Source organism: Macaca fascicularis, chromosome 7 (genome assembly GCF_037993035.2).
Source record: "Macaca fascicularis isolate 582-1 chromosome 7, T2T-MFA8v1.1".
Taxonomy (NCBI): Eukaryota; Metazoa; Chordata; class Mammalia; order Primates; family Cercopithecidae; genus Macaca; species Macaca fascicularis.
Window position 1 is genome coordinate 26,021,173 of NC_088381.1, and position 16,174 is coordinate 26,037,346.

General features: G+C 37.8%; 1 protein-coding gene across 4 annotated transcripts in view; it reads right to left on the bottom strand.

Annotated features, from left to right (window-relative positions):
- Positions 1-16,174, bottom strand: part of FAM227B (family with sequence similarity 227 member B) — a 284,670-nt gene that overhangs the window by 190,507 nt on the left and 77,989 nt on the right. For all 4 annotated transcript variants that reach the window (XM_073995778.1, XM_073995777.1, XM_065547334.1 and 1 more), the window contains one exon: positions 1-138. In XM_073995778.1, the coding sequence (XP_073851879.1) occupies positions 1-138 (138 nt within the window). The remainder of the gene's footprint in view (positions 139-16,174) is intronic.

Consider the following 16,174-nt stretch of genomic DNA (forward strand, 5'->3'; position numbering starts at 1 on the left):
TAGTTGTTATACGTTCTTGACTGTCTGCAATTCTTTCCTTTACTGATTTTGCAGGTGCTTTTTTGCTACCGTGAATAGTGGTTGTGGAGAGTTCTTTCAGTTTCCAGTGGGTCCAAAAGCCTTTTTGAGGTTTTAAACCTGTTAATATAAAATACATATTTAGCCAAATAAATTCGGATTTTGAAAATACCTTTTAATTTGTCACAGCATTTTTATGATAATTATACATTTCATCCTCACAACAAAAAAGTTCCTTTTTTGTTCCTTTTAAGCTGTGTAGGATTAGATAAGTCATTTAACCACTCTAAACATCTGTATCCTCAGCAATAAAAATAAGAATAATATAAATTATTTTTAAATATATGTAAAGTATGGTAAATGGGAAAGCACTACACAAATATGAACTAATATTATTATTATTATGTTAATAATTATGACTATAAACTATCATGCTCATAAATGTAGCCAATATTTTCTCAGCGGTGAGTGTTCAATGAGGATTATTCACTAGACTGGGCCATCAAATTACAATTTTCTAAATGTTTTTAGATACAGTTATCACTTATTTAGCAGAAGACTTCAGTTTGATTCACTTGAGTGCTTCTAGATAGATTGCCTATGTTTTAAAATATTGTGCATTAAGAGAAAAATTGAAGTATAGCAAGGCCAACAGATCAGCAGATTGAGTTTGTAAAGATGGTTTATTAGTCACAGTTCCCAAGAGTAGGGGGATATCATGCCACAGGGGGCCACATGGGCAAGCCCTGGGGCCAGTCAGGAGACAGAGAAAGAGGGGATAACTGTGGGTAAGAGTCTTTATTGTGCTTTCCTTAGGAAGGAAGAGGCAAGGCAAGAAGGCCTATGGTTGACTAGTTTTAATAATTTCAGCAGGCTTAAGTGCGTAGGAGCTATGCCTAGTCTGGTACCTAGTCCCAGAGCCAAATAAAGTAAGAGCCAAATAAAGGAAATGGTTGTGTGTGACCTCTGAACTGGTTGGTTTAAAAATCAAAAAGCATTTAAAAAACATGCTCATGGGCAAGTTGCCTCTAAGAATTAACTAACCCAAGGAAGTGCAGTCCTTCTAGGGTCATCAAGGTCCCAGATGTCCAAGTATCAGAATATAGAAAATAAAATACATGGTTAATACTGTCCAGTATTGAATAAACCCTACTTGGTCCTGATATATAAAGAGAGAGAGGGCGTACTATGTACCAAACTATGTGCTGGACACACGGGGCACAAAATTCATTTAAATCTAGTCCCTGTCTGCCATCAAGGCAGATGTGAAATTATTTAGCATAGTGCCTGATCCACAGTAAGCACTTAATATAAGTTAGTTTTACTGTTACTTTTTTTTTTTTTTTGCAAATTAGCCACTGGTTGATATCTGACTACATTCCAACATTATTTACAAGTTTTAATTAATACTGGTCACAAAACATGAATTGTTCCAAAGAATGACATTAATATAGAGCCACAACATTTGAAATTTATATTTTCACATTGCCAATTTTTAAAAACTAAACTCTAGTAGGATCTATTCAAGCATTTCCTAGGAAATTGTTATCCTATGGGATTTAGAAACAAATGGTATATAAAATAAGGGAGCTAAAAACCTAAAATGTCTTTGCAATTATTTGATAACTTACATATATTCTAATTTTCATTTTATAAAATTTATACAGACATATAATTTAAAGAGTGAAACTATATGTCAAACTATTTGTTTAATTTCCAAAGTCTCATAGTTCCTCACATATCCCCAACACTGCATCTTGCTTTCCAGAATCAACTATCTTTATTTGGGACCCATAACCATAACAGACAAAAAAAGGGCTATATTGTTAGATTTTGATGTGTTAATTTTAGGCATTATCTATTGACGTCCAACTAGGGAAGATAAAAGATTTAATGATCTTTCACTATCTTATCTCATTATCACCACATACAAGCTAACTTCCTATTCTTTACATAATATCAACTGTTATAATTTTCATTGTGTGAATATCAGCATTTACATTATTATAACTACATAAAATCTTGTTGACAGCTAAACTAGTTCTCTCTTTTTGAATATACAGAATAATGTGGAGAATTGAGACTTTAAAAATGAATCTGCTATGCTTATTTTCTTAAGAAAATTTCTTTATCTGAAGTTAATAATTGTTGGATGTTTTGTTTTCTTATGTTCTATGTACTTATAATTAACTTAACTCCAAACTACTCCCCCCACTATTGTCTAAATTGCTTTTGAATATATTCAGATGCATCAGAGATTCTTTCAGTTTAATATTCTTGGAGACATGTCTCCCAAAGCCTGCCAATGTGCTCAAATCTGAACAAATTTTTTCAATAGGCTTATGCAGTTATCATCTAGGGAGCTCCCTTCACCATTATTTTGGGGATTCAATTTACACGTCCCATGTGTTTAAGCCTCCAATCTTTGACTCTCATCTTAACCTCTTCGTTAATTTGTGCCTTATTTTGGTGTTTTTTTTCCTCCCATAACTTGATGAGAAAAGATGTATATAAGTTAACAATGTCTTTAGTTCATCCTTACACTTACCTGACAAATTGGTTGGGTCTAGGGTCCTAGGTTATAAATAGTTCTCCCTTAGAATTTGCAAGACATTGTTCCATTCTCTTCCTTCTTTCAAAGTTGCTGATAAGAGGAAGGATACAATTCTGTTTCTTAATCCTTCTGTTCTCTGGGAGTTTTTTTCAGCATTTGCTTTTTGTTCTCTGGGTTCTGAGGACCCACAACAATTTACTGTGGCATACAGCAATTTTTATCCATTGTCCTAAGCACTAAATAATCTCTTTCAAACTGGAAACTCAAGATTTTCAAGCATGGAAAACTTCTTGAAATAATTCTTTGATTATTTCTTACTTTTCTTTCTCTCTGTTCTCTATTTGAATATAATATAGAGAATTGAGATGTCAAAAACAAAAAGGCTTCTAAAGGGTTAGTTTCTTCCCATTTGAGATGGATGCCTAAATAGATCACTGGCCTTCAGTCTTTATACTTTTTTGAAAATACACATTAAAGGCCATAAATTACCTTCCAAGAACCTTAGCTGTCATCTTATATATTTTGAGACATAGTATTTATTCTTGTCAACTTGTTCAAAACTAGTTTCTATTTCTCTAATTTCCATTATGATTTCTTCTTTGAAGATTGAGTTAGTAGGCACATATTTCTTATTTTATTTTTTCATTAACTTTTAAGTTCCAGGGAACATGTGTGGATGTGCAGGTTTGTTACATAGGTAAACACGTACTATGGTGATTTGCTGCACAGATCCCCATCACCTAGGTACTAAGCCCAGCATCCATTAGCTATTCTTCCTGATGCTCTCCCTCCCTCTGCATCCCCCAAAGACCCTAGTGTATGTTGTTCCCCTGCATATGTCCGTGTGTTCTCATTGTTCAGCTCCCACTTATAAGTGAGAACACGCAGTGTTTGGTTTTCTGTTCCCGGGTTAGTTTGCTGAGGAAAATAGCTTCCAGGTCCATCCATATCCTTGCAAAGGGCATGATCTCATTCCTTTTTGTGGTTGCATAGTATTCCATGGTGTATATGTACCACATATTCTTCATCCAGCCTATCATTGATGGGCATTTGGGTTGATTCTATGTCTTTGCTATTGTGAATAGTACTGTAATGAACATACATGTACATGTCTTTATAATAGAATGATTTATATTTCTTTGGGTATATACCCAGTGATCGCAATGCCTCTCCAGCAAGGGAACAGAACTGGGTGGAGGCTGAGATAGATAAGCATGTTATTAGGCACATATTTCTTTTTATTATTATTATACTTTCAGTTCTGGGGTACATGTGCAGAACGTGCAGGTTTGTTACATAGTTATACACAGAGGAACATATTTTAAATTTTCAACTTACATAAAGACATTTCCTATTTTTTGGTCATAGTTTCTAACATACTGCATTGCATTCAATGAATGATTCCACATGATTTAAATCTCTTGAAAGCTGGAAGTATTTGATTTTTGACTGAATAAAAAGAATTTTTATAAATATTTTGTGTTTGAAAGTAATGTATATTTTTCAATTGTAGTGTTCTATGTGTATATATTACTTCATGCTTGTTAATCATGTTATTTAAATCGTTTATACCTGTCCTAGGTTTCATTTTTTTGCTTGCTTCTTCTATTAATTACTAAGAGTTGTACATTTCTTTCTGAACTATTTTTTGTCTTATCATTACCCACAATCTTCCAGAATTATTATGGCTATGCCAATAATTGAGATGATGTTCTTAGGTTCATACAAATTCTTTGATGAGGTGCCTATTCAATTATTTTTAAAATTATTTATTTATTTAACTTTACATTCTGGGATACATGTGCAGAATGTACAGGTTAGTTACATAGGTATCCATGTGCCATGGTCGTTTGCTGCACCTATGAACCTGTCACCTAGGTTTTAAGCCCTGCATGCATTAGCAATTTGTCCTGATGCTCTCCCTTCTCTCACCTCATCCGTTACTCCCTCAACAGGCCCTGGTGTGTGTGTTTCTCATCCCTGTGTTCATGTGTTCTCATTGTTCAACTCCCACTTAGGAGTGAGAACATGAGGTGTTTGGTTTTCTGTTCCTGTGTTAGTTTTCTGAGGATGATGGCTTCTAGCTTCATCCATGTCCCTGCGGAGGACATGATCTGATTCTTTTTTGTGGCTGCATAGTATTCCATTGTGTATACGTAACACATTTTCTTTATCCAGTCTATCATTGATGGGAATTTGGGCTGGTTTCACGTCTTTGATACTGTGAATAGTGCTGAAATAAACATACACGTGCATATATCTTTATAATATAATGATTTATATTCCTTTGGGTATATATCTAGCAATGAAATTGCTGGATCAAATGGTATTTCTGGTTCCAGATCCTTGAGGAATTGCCACGCTGTCTTCCACAGTGGTTGAACTAATTTACATTCCCACCAACAATGTTAAAGTCTTCCTACTTCTCCACAGCCTCACCATCTGTTGTTTCTTGACTTTTTAATAACCACCATTCTGACTGGTGTGAGATGGTATCTTACTGTGGCTTTGATTTGCATTTCTCTAATGATCAGTGATGTTGAGCTTTTTTTGATATATTTATTGGCCGCATAAATATCTTCTTTTGAGAAGTGTCTGTTCATATATTTTGCCCACTTTTTGATGGGGTTGTTTGTTTTTTCTTGTAAATTTGTTTAAGTTCCTTGTATATTCTGGATATTAAACCTTTGTCAGATGGGTAGTTTGCAAAAATTTTCCCCCATTCTGTAGGTTGCCTGTTTGCTCTGATGATCTCTTGCTGTGCAGAAGTTCTTTAGTTTAATTAGATCCCATTTGTCAATTTCAGCTTTTGTTGCAATTGCTTTTGGCAATTTCATCATTAAATCTTCACCCATGCCTGTGTCCTGTATGATGTTACCTAGGTTTTCTTCTAGGGTTTTCATGGTTTTTGGTTTTACATTTAAGTCTTTAAGCCATCTTGAGTTAATTTTTATATAAGGTATAAGGAAGGGGTCCAGTTTTAGTTTTCTCCATATGGCTAGCCAGTTTCCCCAGCACCTTATTAAATAGGTAATCCTTTCCCCATTGCTTGTTTTTGTCAGGTTTGCCAAAGATCAGATAGTTGTAGATGTGTGGTCTTATTTCTGAGGTCTCTATTCTGTTCCATTGGTCTGTATGTCTCTTTTGGTACCAGTACCTTGCTGTTTTAGTTACTGTAACGTTGTAGGAGAGTTTGAAGTCACGTAGTGTGATGCCTCCAGCTTTGTTCTTTTTGCTTAGGATGGTCTTGGCTATGTGGGCTCTTTTTTTGGTTCCATCTGAATTTTAAAGTAGTTTTTGCTAATTCTGTGAAGAATATCAATGGTAGTTTGATGGAAATAGAATTGAATTTACAAATTACTTTGGGCAGTATGGCCATTTTCACGATATTGATTCTTCCTATCCATGAGGATGGAATGTTTTCCCATTTGTTTGTGTCCTCTCTTATTTCCTTGAGCAGTGGTTTGTAGTTCTCCTTGAAAAGGTCTTTCATGTCCCTTGTTAGCTGTATTCCTAAGTATTTTATTCTCTTTGTAGCAATTGCGAATGGGAGTTTATTCATGATTTGGCTCTTTGCTTGTCTATTGTTAGTGTATAGGAATGCTTGTGACGTTTGTACATTGATTTTGTGTTCTAAGACTTTGCTGAAGTTACTTATCAGCTTAAGGAGTTTTGGGGCTGAGATGATGGGGTTTTCTAAATATAGGGTCATTCCATCTGCAAACAGACATAATATGACTTTCTCTCTTCTTGTTCCATTTAAATATTTCACCCATTTTTAAATTGAGATGTTTGATTTCTTTTCAGTGAATTTTGAGTTCTTCATATGTCTCGATACAAATCTTTTATTATAAATATGATATGCCAGTGTTTTCTTCCAGGCTGTGAATTTTCTTTTCATTTCTATTACTAGTGTCAGTAATAGAAATGTAACAGAATTTCTTAATTTTGATTAAATCCAGTTTGTCAAGAATTTTATTTTATGCATTATGCTTTTGGTGTCTTAGCTAAGAAATTGTGCCTAACCTAATGTCACAAAAATTTCTTTCATGCTTTCTTCTAAAAGTTTTATAGTTTTAAGTTTTACACTTAGGGTTACAATCCATTTCAGTTAATGTTTGCATAGGTTAGAAGATTTGAATCAAAGTTTATTGTTCAACTTATGGATATCCAGGAGCTCCAGGACAATTTTTTGAAAAGACTACTCTTTTCCATTTAGGAAGATCTCAGCCATTATCTTCTCAAATATTTCTTTTATAATATATTCTCTCTTTTCTCCTTTAGGGATTCCAATTACATATATGCCTGACAGTTTGAGGTTGTCTTACAGCCCTTGAATTCTCTGTTTTGTGTTTTTCGCTCTTTTTTCTCTTTGTGTTTCAGTTTGGGTAATTTCTCTGATCTATGTTCAAGTTAATGGATTCTTTCCTTGGGTGTGAAAAGTTTATTTGATAAGTTTGTCAATGACATTCTTCATCTCTGTTCATGTGGTTTTCATTTGATCCTTTCTTAGAGTTTTCAATGTCTCTGCTGAAATTACACATCTAATTATGCATGTTATGTACCTTTTCCACTAAAACCTTTCACATATTAATTATGGTTATTTCAAATTTCCTGTCTGATATTCCAATATCTGAGCCTTACCTGAAACTGATTCTGTTGATAGCTTTTTTGCTTGACAGTGTTTTCTTTTTCTATGGCTTTTTTGCATGCCTTATAATTTTTGTTGAAGACCAAATATACTATGTAGTATAGTAAAGATGAGGTAAGTAGTTTTCATGCCTGAAAATGGGCTTCTTCTTTTGCTCAAATTTAGTGTGAGATACTGACCAAATCTAGTCTAGAATGAACTGTGTTTATGTTTTCTTGTTGCTGTTACTACTTTTAGTACTGCATATGCTTCGAATTCCTCTTAGAATGGGAACTATTTTTCCAGAAGTGTTTTGTTGTGTTTGTCTGTTTGTCTATCAACTTTAGATCTTCTTTTTGTGCCTTCTCAAAAACAGTATTTTTATACACTGCTTTCCCCTCTCTCAGAAATAAACTGCTGATATTTGTTAGTTGATGTTTGTTAGATGGGTGGCAGTGGGATATCCTCCATTGCCCTGAATCAGCTCAGTGATGGGCTATGTTCCTGGGTCTTGGAATGGGGTCTTCTCAATGATCCAGACTTGTCCCAGCTGTAGTACACCTCTAATATTTTGGACCTAGTATGTAGTCCTGGCCTCACAAGTAAAGGGGTTTTTTTCTCTGCTTCTTTCTTGTAGGTAAATCAGGTCTTCACCAGTTCTTTTTTTTTTTTTTTTTTTTTTTTTTTTTTTTTTTTTTTTTTTGAGACGGAGTCTCGCTCTGTCGCCCAGGCTGGAGTGCAGTGGCCGGATCTCAGCTCACTGCAAGCTCCGCCTCCTGGGTTTACGCCATTCTCCTGCCTCAGCCTCCCGAGTAGCTGGGACTACAGGCGCCCGCCACCTCGCCCGGCTAGTTTTTTGTATTTTTTTTAGTAGAGACGGGGTTTCACCGTGTTAGCCAGGATGGTCTCGATCTCCTGACCTCGTGATCCGCCCGTCTCGGCCTCCCAAAGTGCTGGGATTACAGGCTTGAGCCACCGCGCCCAGCCTTCACCAGTTCTTTAAGGACAACAGGGTTTGCTGTCCCCATGCCACGACTTAAAAAAAATTTTTTATTGTTATTTTTTACATAGAGTAAGGGCTTTATCCCTTTCCTTCAGTGACTGCTCTTCCATTCTCCCAGACATTCTCGGGATTGTCACACTATTCCTAAGCTTTCTTATGAGGTCCATGGTGTAAAAACATACATGTAGGGCAACTTCTCTTTTATCTGCACACTAACCTATGCTCAGCTTCTAGCAATTCACTAAAAATTTCTGCTAAATTGTTCTTACTTGATTTATGGCAAAGTACTGCATCTCCTCCAGGTAAACAAGGCTTGCATCCCCTCTCTGCTTGGAGGCTACTTTTTTAAAATAGATTTTGGATTGGTGCCTACAACCTTTGATGGGTTCAGGAAAGGTTTTGAAATTGCAGATAGTTCAGTGTTTTTTGGTAGAAGTGAGGGAGCAATATATTTTTAGCTTTCTAAATCCTAGGCAGAAGCCATAAGTAATGGCACAGATTTTAATCTTGCTTTTTGTAAGGCTAGGATGTGGAATTCAGTCATAAAGCTTGTGACATAGTCTAGCCAGTTATACAAAACCTTAAGGTTGTCTCTGTGGTGGGCAGAGGTAGCCTTCAAAGTCACCCATGTTCTAATCCCCCAAAACTATGAATATGTCTTGTTATATGGTGAAGGGTACTTAAGGGAGAAGACAGAATTAAGTTTGCTAATTGGCTGACCATAAAATAGGGTGATTATCTTGTTCAGGCAGGCTCAATGAATTCACAAGAATCCTTAAATATGGAAGAGAGAGGCAAAGCAGTCAGTGTCAAAGTGATGTGATATGAGATCAGACACTTATGGCTTTGAATATGGAAAAGGGCTATGAGGCAAATACAGGGAGTGTTTAGAAGCTACAAAGAAACAGATTCTCCCCTAAAGCCTCTAAAGGAACACATCTCTGTCAATATCTTGATTTTACTACAGTTGGACTTCTAACTTCCATAACTGTAAGATGTACATTTGTGTTGTTATAAATCACTAAATGGCAACTTGTTACAGCAGAAATAGAAAACTAATACAGCCTCTCATGATCCTTTTTTTTTTCTTATTGTGTATAAGTCACTTAGGCAATGAAAATTTCAGTCGTGAAAAAATGAACAAAAACTAAAGCCAGTTGTTAACGAAATTAATGGAACTCAGTATACTGTAAAGAGTCTAAGATAATGATTACTTCATCCTGAAGAAGACTATATGATACATTAAAGAGAACAATGAATATAGTATTTTAGATCTATAATACAAACATTTCGGCAACAAAGAAATAAGAAAAATATGTTCTATAAAATTCTTTCAACAAGTGCTGTTGCCAGTGCAAAATAGTCACAAATGAAAGATAAAAATCTATTTGGGTCACAAATATAAGTTGAGAAAATCATTTATGAGAATTAGACACAGAAAACGTGATTCTTGATGGATATAAACTGTTAGAGAAAGCAGTGTAAGAGAAATCTATACAAACACATTAATGATTAAATAAATCATAGAGGCTTTACTGCAGCTACTATTGCCTTTGTTTTCAATTTAACTTTTCATTAATTCATATAAATATTCAAAAATGAACAAATCATAAATGTATAGTTCAATTAATTTTTTACAAATTTAAAATATAGTGCTCACATAACCAGCACCTAGGAGTCCTCTGTTCCAGTTACTACCCATTCCAAGGGTAACTATTAGTCTCACTACTAACACAATACATTAGTTTTATAGATGTTGACCTTTATATGAACAGACTCATACAGCATCTACTCACTTGTGTCTGGCTTTTTCTTTTTGTTTAACTAAGTGTGTGTGACTTATCCATAATGTTGTATATAGATATAATTTGTTCACTCTTATTTTTGGTAATATTTCATTGTATGAATATTCTGCAATTTATGTAAACTTCATATTACTGATGGACATTTTTAAAGTTTCTGTCTTGATGATTATAGATAGGCCTGATATAAACATTTTGCACTTTTTTCAGTGTACAGAAATAGGCACATTTCTGTAGGGCATGTACCTGGGAGTCATACATATTCTGTGCCAAAAGTATGCATATGCTCGGCTTTAGTAGATATTGGCAATTGTCCAAAATTATTGTCTTAACTTACACTCTCACCAGCATGGTTATCTTTTATCTCAGAAAATATAGGTTTGTCTTTTTATAGGTTTTCAGGATGGCTGCCTATGGATGTTGAATGCCAGTATTCCTCAGAAAGATTAAAGTTACAGGTTGATGGTCATGACCTGAGTGAAAAGCTAAGGGAATTATGCTCAAAACTGTTGGAGAACACTGTATTAGTTCATTTGATATGGCTATGAAGAAAATACCCAAGACTGGGTAATTTATAAAGAAAAAAGAGGTTTAATGGACTCACAGTTTCACATGTGGGAGACCTCACAATCATGGCAGAAGGCAAAGGAGGAGCAAAAGTAGGTCTTACATGGCAGCAGGCAAGAATGATCATGTTCAGAGGAACAGCCCTCTATAAAACCTTCAGATCTCAGGAGACTTATTCACTATCATGAGAACAGCACGGAATAAAACCACCCCCATGATTCAATTATTTTCCACTGGGTCCCTCCCATGACACATGGGATTATGGGCTACAATTCAAGATGAGATTTGGGTGGGGACACAGCCAAACCATATCATTCCACACCTGGCCCCTCCCAAAACTCATGTCCTGACATTTCAAAATACAATCATGCCCTTGCAACAGTTCCCCCAAGTATCAACTCATTCTGCCATTAATTCAAAAGTCTACAGTCCCAAATCTCATCTGAGACAAAGCAAGTCCCTTCTGACTCTGAGCCTGTAATACCACAAGCAAGTTAATTACTTCCTAGATAAAATGGAGGTACAGGCATTGGGTAAATACACCTGTTCCAAATGGGAGAAATTGGCCAAAATGAAGGGGCTACAGGCCCCATGCAACTCTGAAATCCAGCAGGACAGTCAAATCTTAAAGCTTCAAAATGATCTCCTATAACTCCATGTCTCACATCTAGGTCATGCTGGTGCAAGAGATGGGCTCCCATGGCCTTGGGCAGCTCCACCCCTGTGGCTTGGCAGGGTACAGCTTCCCTCTTGGCTGCTTTCATGGGCTGGCATTGAGTGTCTGTGGCTTTTATAGGCACATGGTGCAAGCTATCAGTGGAGCTACCATTCTGGGGTCTGGAGGACAGTGACCCTCTTCTCACAGCTCCACTAGGCAGTACCCCAGTGGGGACTCTGTGTGGGGACTCTCACCGCACATTTCCCTTTCACACTGCCCTTGCAGAGGTTCTCCATGAGGGTCCACCCCTGCAGCACACTTCTGCCTGGATATCCAGGCATTTCCATAGATCCTCTAAAATCTAGGCAGAGGGTACCAAACCCCAATGCTTAACTTCTGTGCACCCACAGGCCCAACACCATGTGTAAGCCACCAAGGCTTGCACCCTCTGAAGCAATGACCTAAGCTGTACATTGTATGTTGGCCCCCTTTTAGCCATGGCTGGGACACAGGGCACCAAGTTCCAAGACTGCACAAAGCAGCAAGGCACTGGACCCAGCCCACGAAACCACTTTTTCTTCCTAGGCCTCCCAGCTTGTGATGAGAGGGGTGCTGTGAAGACCTCTGACACACCCTGGAGATGTTTTTCCCATTGTCTTGGCAATTAACACTTGGCTCCTCATTACTTATGCAAATTCCTGCAGCTGGCTTCAATTTCTCCTCAGAAAATGGGTTTTTCTTTTCTGTTGCATTATTGGGCTGCAAATTTTCTGAACTTTTATGCTCTGCTTCCCTTTTAAACATAAGTTCCAATTCCAAGCCATATATTTGTGAATACATAAAGCTGAATGCTTTTAAGAGCAACCAAGTCACATCTTGAATGCTTTGCTGCTTAGAAATTTCTTCTGCCAGATACTCTAAATCATCTCTCTCAAGTTCAAAGTTCCACAGGTCTCTAAGGTAGGGGGAAAATACCATCAGTCTCTTTGCTAAAGCATAGCAAGAAACACTTTTGCTCCGGTTCCCAATAAATTCCTCATCTCCGTCTGAGACCACCTCATCCTGGACTTTATTGTCCATATCACTATCAGCATCAAAATGCTGATAGTCAAAGCCATTCAACAAATCTCTAGGAATTCCAAACTTTCCCACATCTTCCTGTCTTCTGAGCCCTCCAAGTCTCTAGGAAGTTCCAAACTTTTCCATATGTTTATGTTTTCTTCTGAGTCCTCCAAACTGTTTTAACCTCTCTGCCTGTTATCCAGTTCCAAAGTCGCTTCCACATTTTTGGGTATCTTAATAGTAGTACCCTGCTCTCCTGGTGCCAATTTACTGTATAGTCTGTTGTCATACTGCTGTGAAGAAATACCTGAGACTGGGTAAATTATAAAGAAAAAGGTTTAATAAACTCACAGTTTCACATGGCCGGGCACACCTCATAATCATGGTGGAAGGCAAAGGAGGAGCAAAGGTACATCTTACATGGTGGCTGGCAAGAGACAGCATGGGCAAGGGGAGCTGCCCTTTTTTAAACCATCAGATCTTGTGAGACTTATTTACTATCATGAGAACAGCATGGGAAAAACTCATCCCCATGATTCAATTACCTCCCACCAAGTCCCTCCCATGACACATGGGAGCTACAATTCAAGATGAGATTTGGGTGGGGACACAGCCAAACCATATCAAACCCCCAGGAAGAAGCTGGGCTGCAGGAAAGGAAGACAGCAAGAATCTGGTAAAGACTAATGCCTGGAGAACTTGAAGTCCCACTGAAAGGATAGGTGGAAATATTTCTTTGCTCCCCTCACCCCAAGACAGACTGCTGACCACTGAATTGTCAGACTCTCTCTTCCCTTGTGAGCCCAAGCAATGCTGTTGGAGGTGACATGGGAACTTCCTGGGGGTGGAGCACAGGGTGGCCAGATTGTGCATGTGTGTTCACACCCCCCTCAAACCTGAATTGAGGTGGTGGGTGCCATACTGCTTGTACACTTGTTGTGGGACACTCTCTCATCCAGGGAATCTTAGCCCTGTGCTGTTGCATCACCAGATCACCTGGCAACATGCTCTGGAACACACTCTGACTTTGGCAATCACAGGGAACCAGCAAGACCCTAGGGAGCTGCAGGATTCCTGGAGACCTAGCCCTCAGCATGGGCTACCCCAAGGAAAAGGGGGAGTACAGCCCATTAAAGTGCCATTTGAAACAAAGGAAACATGAGTGTGTGGTGATCTCTGAAAGGGGCAATGTTGTTCTGCCTAGCAAAAGGACAGCACCAGTGACTGAGAATGGACATGGAGAGGGGTTTATCTCTTACTCCCCTTCTCTACAGCTATGGATATAGCCAAGGATTTCCCCACTGGGAACTAAAGCAAAGGAACTTGGAGACAGCCTTTCCTATGCTATTTGTGTCAGTTGCACCTCCCTGAAAGTGTGCCTGCTGCCACCTGAGCTTGCACAAAGGGAGGGCTCATCTCCCCTTCTTGCAACAGAGTGCAGACCAGCTGCAAAGCTGTTTGGAGCTGAGGAGAGAGGTTCCTCCCCAAGCCATTTTGGGGGCTACTAGACGGGCATTTTCTGTGGACCTAGTCACATTGCGGTCTTGAGATAAAGAACAGAATCTATTTTAACTGAAGCTTGCAAGCCCTATGACAGGGGCATGATAGGAAAGCAAATTGTATTTCTACCTGCCAAAGATGAGGAGATGGTGCAGCCCCCACCCAATTTCTCCACCCCAGACCTCAGCACATTCAACCATGAACTCCCTCCACCACCCGTATCAGGGCCGCATTTCCACTCATTATCAAGATACTGGAGGATGATCTGGCTTCCACTCTTAAGCACCACCTACTGTACTTGGGACTGAACTGCACCACCATATAACCTGCTGAAGTACACCATGCTAGGGCAGGAGATAAGCTTCCTAAGACGTCCACACTCTCAGCCCCACAGAAGACAGTGAGTCAGCTCACACACCAATACACAGCTACAACAAGAGCCATTTGAGAAAATTATGTCTGAAAACTATCTATAAGCAAGGAACACATAACAGTGTCTTAGTCCCTGGAGATCAACCAGGAACAAACCAAAATGATCATACACAACATACACTACAGTCAGACTCACAAAGGAGAAAAGAATAAAAAATTTTAAAGTCCCATCTAAATGATAGCAAATTTAAAAATAAGAAGTGATAGCTTCTTCAGTTGAGAAGGATTCTGTGCAAAAACTCTGGAAGCAAATAAGACAGAGTGTTTTGACATCCCTAAAGGAATCACACTAATTTATCTAGTAATGTATATGAACCAAATGAAAACTCTAAAATGACACATAAAGAATTCAAAATATGGATTGTATGGAAGCTCAATCAGACCCAAGATAAAGTTGAAAAACAACACAGATAAAAAATTCAGAATATGAAAGATGAAATAGATATATTTTAAGGAACCAACAGAACTTCTAAAAATAAAAAACTCTTTGAAACCATTTCAAAATACGGTTTAAAGCTTTAACAATAGACTAGACCAAGTAGAAGAAAAAAATTTCAGAGCTTGAAAACTAGTCTTTCAAATTAACCCAATCATACAAAAAAAAAAAAAAGAAATAATTTTTAAAAATGAATGAAGTCTTTAAGAGATACGGGATTATGTAAAGCAACCAAACCTATGACTTATAAACATTTCTGAGGGAGAAGAAGAAAAAGGAATTTGAAAACATATTTGAGGGAATAATTCAGGAAAATTTCCCTGATCTTGCTACAGATGAACACATCCAAATACAAGAAATTCAAGGACACCTGGGAGATACTATACAAAACAATCTTCACTAAAGCATACAGTAATCAGACTTTCCATCTCTACTCTCCATACAGTACTCAGACTCTCTTTCTTTTACTCTCTTCAATGTGAAAGAAAAAATCTTAAGAGCAGATGTAGAGAAGCAGCAAATCAACTATAAAGAAAATCTCATCAGACTAACAGCAGACTTCTAAGCAGAAACCTTGAAGCTAGAAGAGAGGGCCTAGGGTTAGTCTTCTTAAAGAAGTGTCTTCAAGACACTTACAGCGTTTAAAGAAGTGTCTTTAAACACAGACACTTCTTAAAGAAAACAAAAAGCCAGCTGATATGGTTTGGCTTGGCCCATCCAAATCTCATCTTCAATGCCCACATGTTGTGGGAGGGTTGCAGTGGGAAGTAACTGAATCATTAGGGTAGGTTTTTCCCTGTTGTTCTTGGGATGGTGAATAAGTCTCACAAGATCTGATAGTTTTAAAAATGGGAGTTTCCCTGCATAAGCGCTCTTTTTGCCTGCTGCCATCCATGTAAGACATGGCTTGCTTCTCCCTGCCTTCCACCATGATTGTGAGGTCTCCCCAGCCATGTAGAACTCTAAGTCCATTAAATCTTTTTCCTGTATAAATTACCCAATCTCGCTTATGTCTTTATTAGCAGCACAAAAACAAACTAATTCAGTAAATTGGTACCAGTATAGTGGGGCACTGCTAAAAAAATAACAAAAAATGTGGAAGAGACTTTGCAACTGGGTAACAGGCAGAGGTTGGAACAATTTGGAGGGCCCAGAAGACAGGAAGATGTGAGGAAGTTTGGAACTTTCTAGAAATTTGTTGAATGGCTTTCACTATCAGCATTTTTATGCTAATAGTGATATGGAAAATAAAATCCAGTCTGAAGTGGTCTCAGATGGAGATGAGGAACTTGTTGGGAACTGGAGCAAAGGTGACTCTTGTTATATTTTAGCAAAGGAACTGATTGCATTTTGGCCCTGCCCTAGAGATCTGTGGAACTTTGAACTTGAGAGACATGAATTAGGTTATTTGGCAGAAGAAATTTCTAAGCAGCAAAGCATTCAAGATGTGACCTGGACCCTGTTAAAAGCATTCAGTTTCAAAGGGAAACAGAGCACAAAAGATCAAAAAAT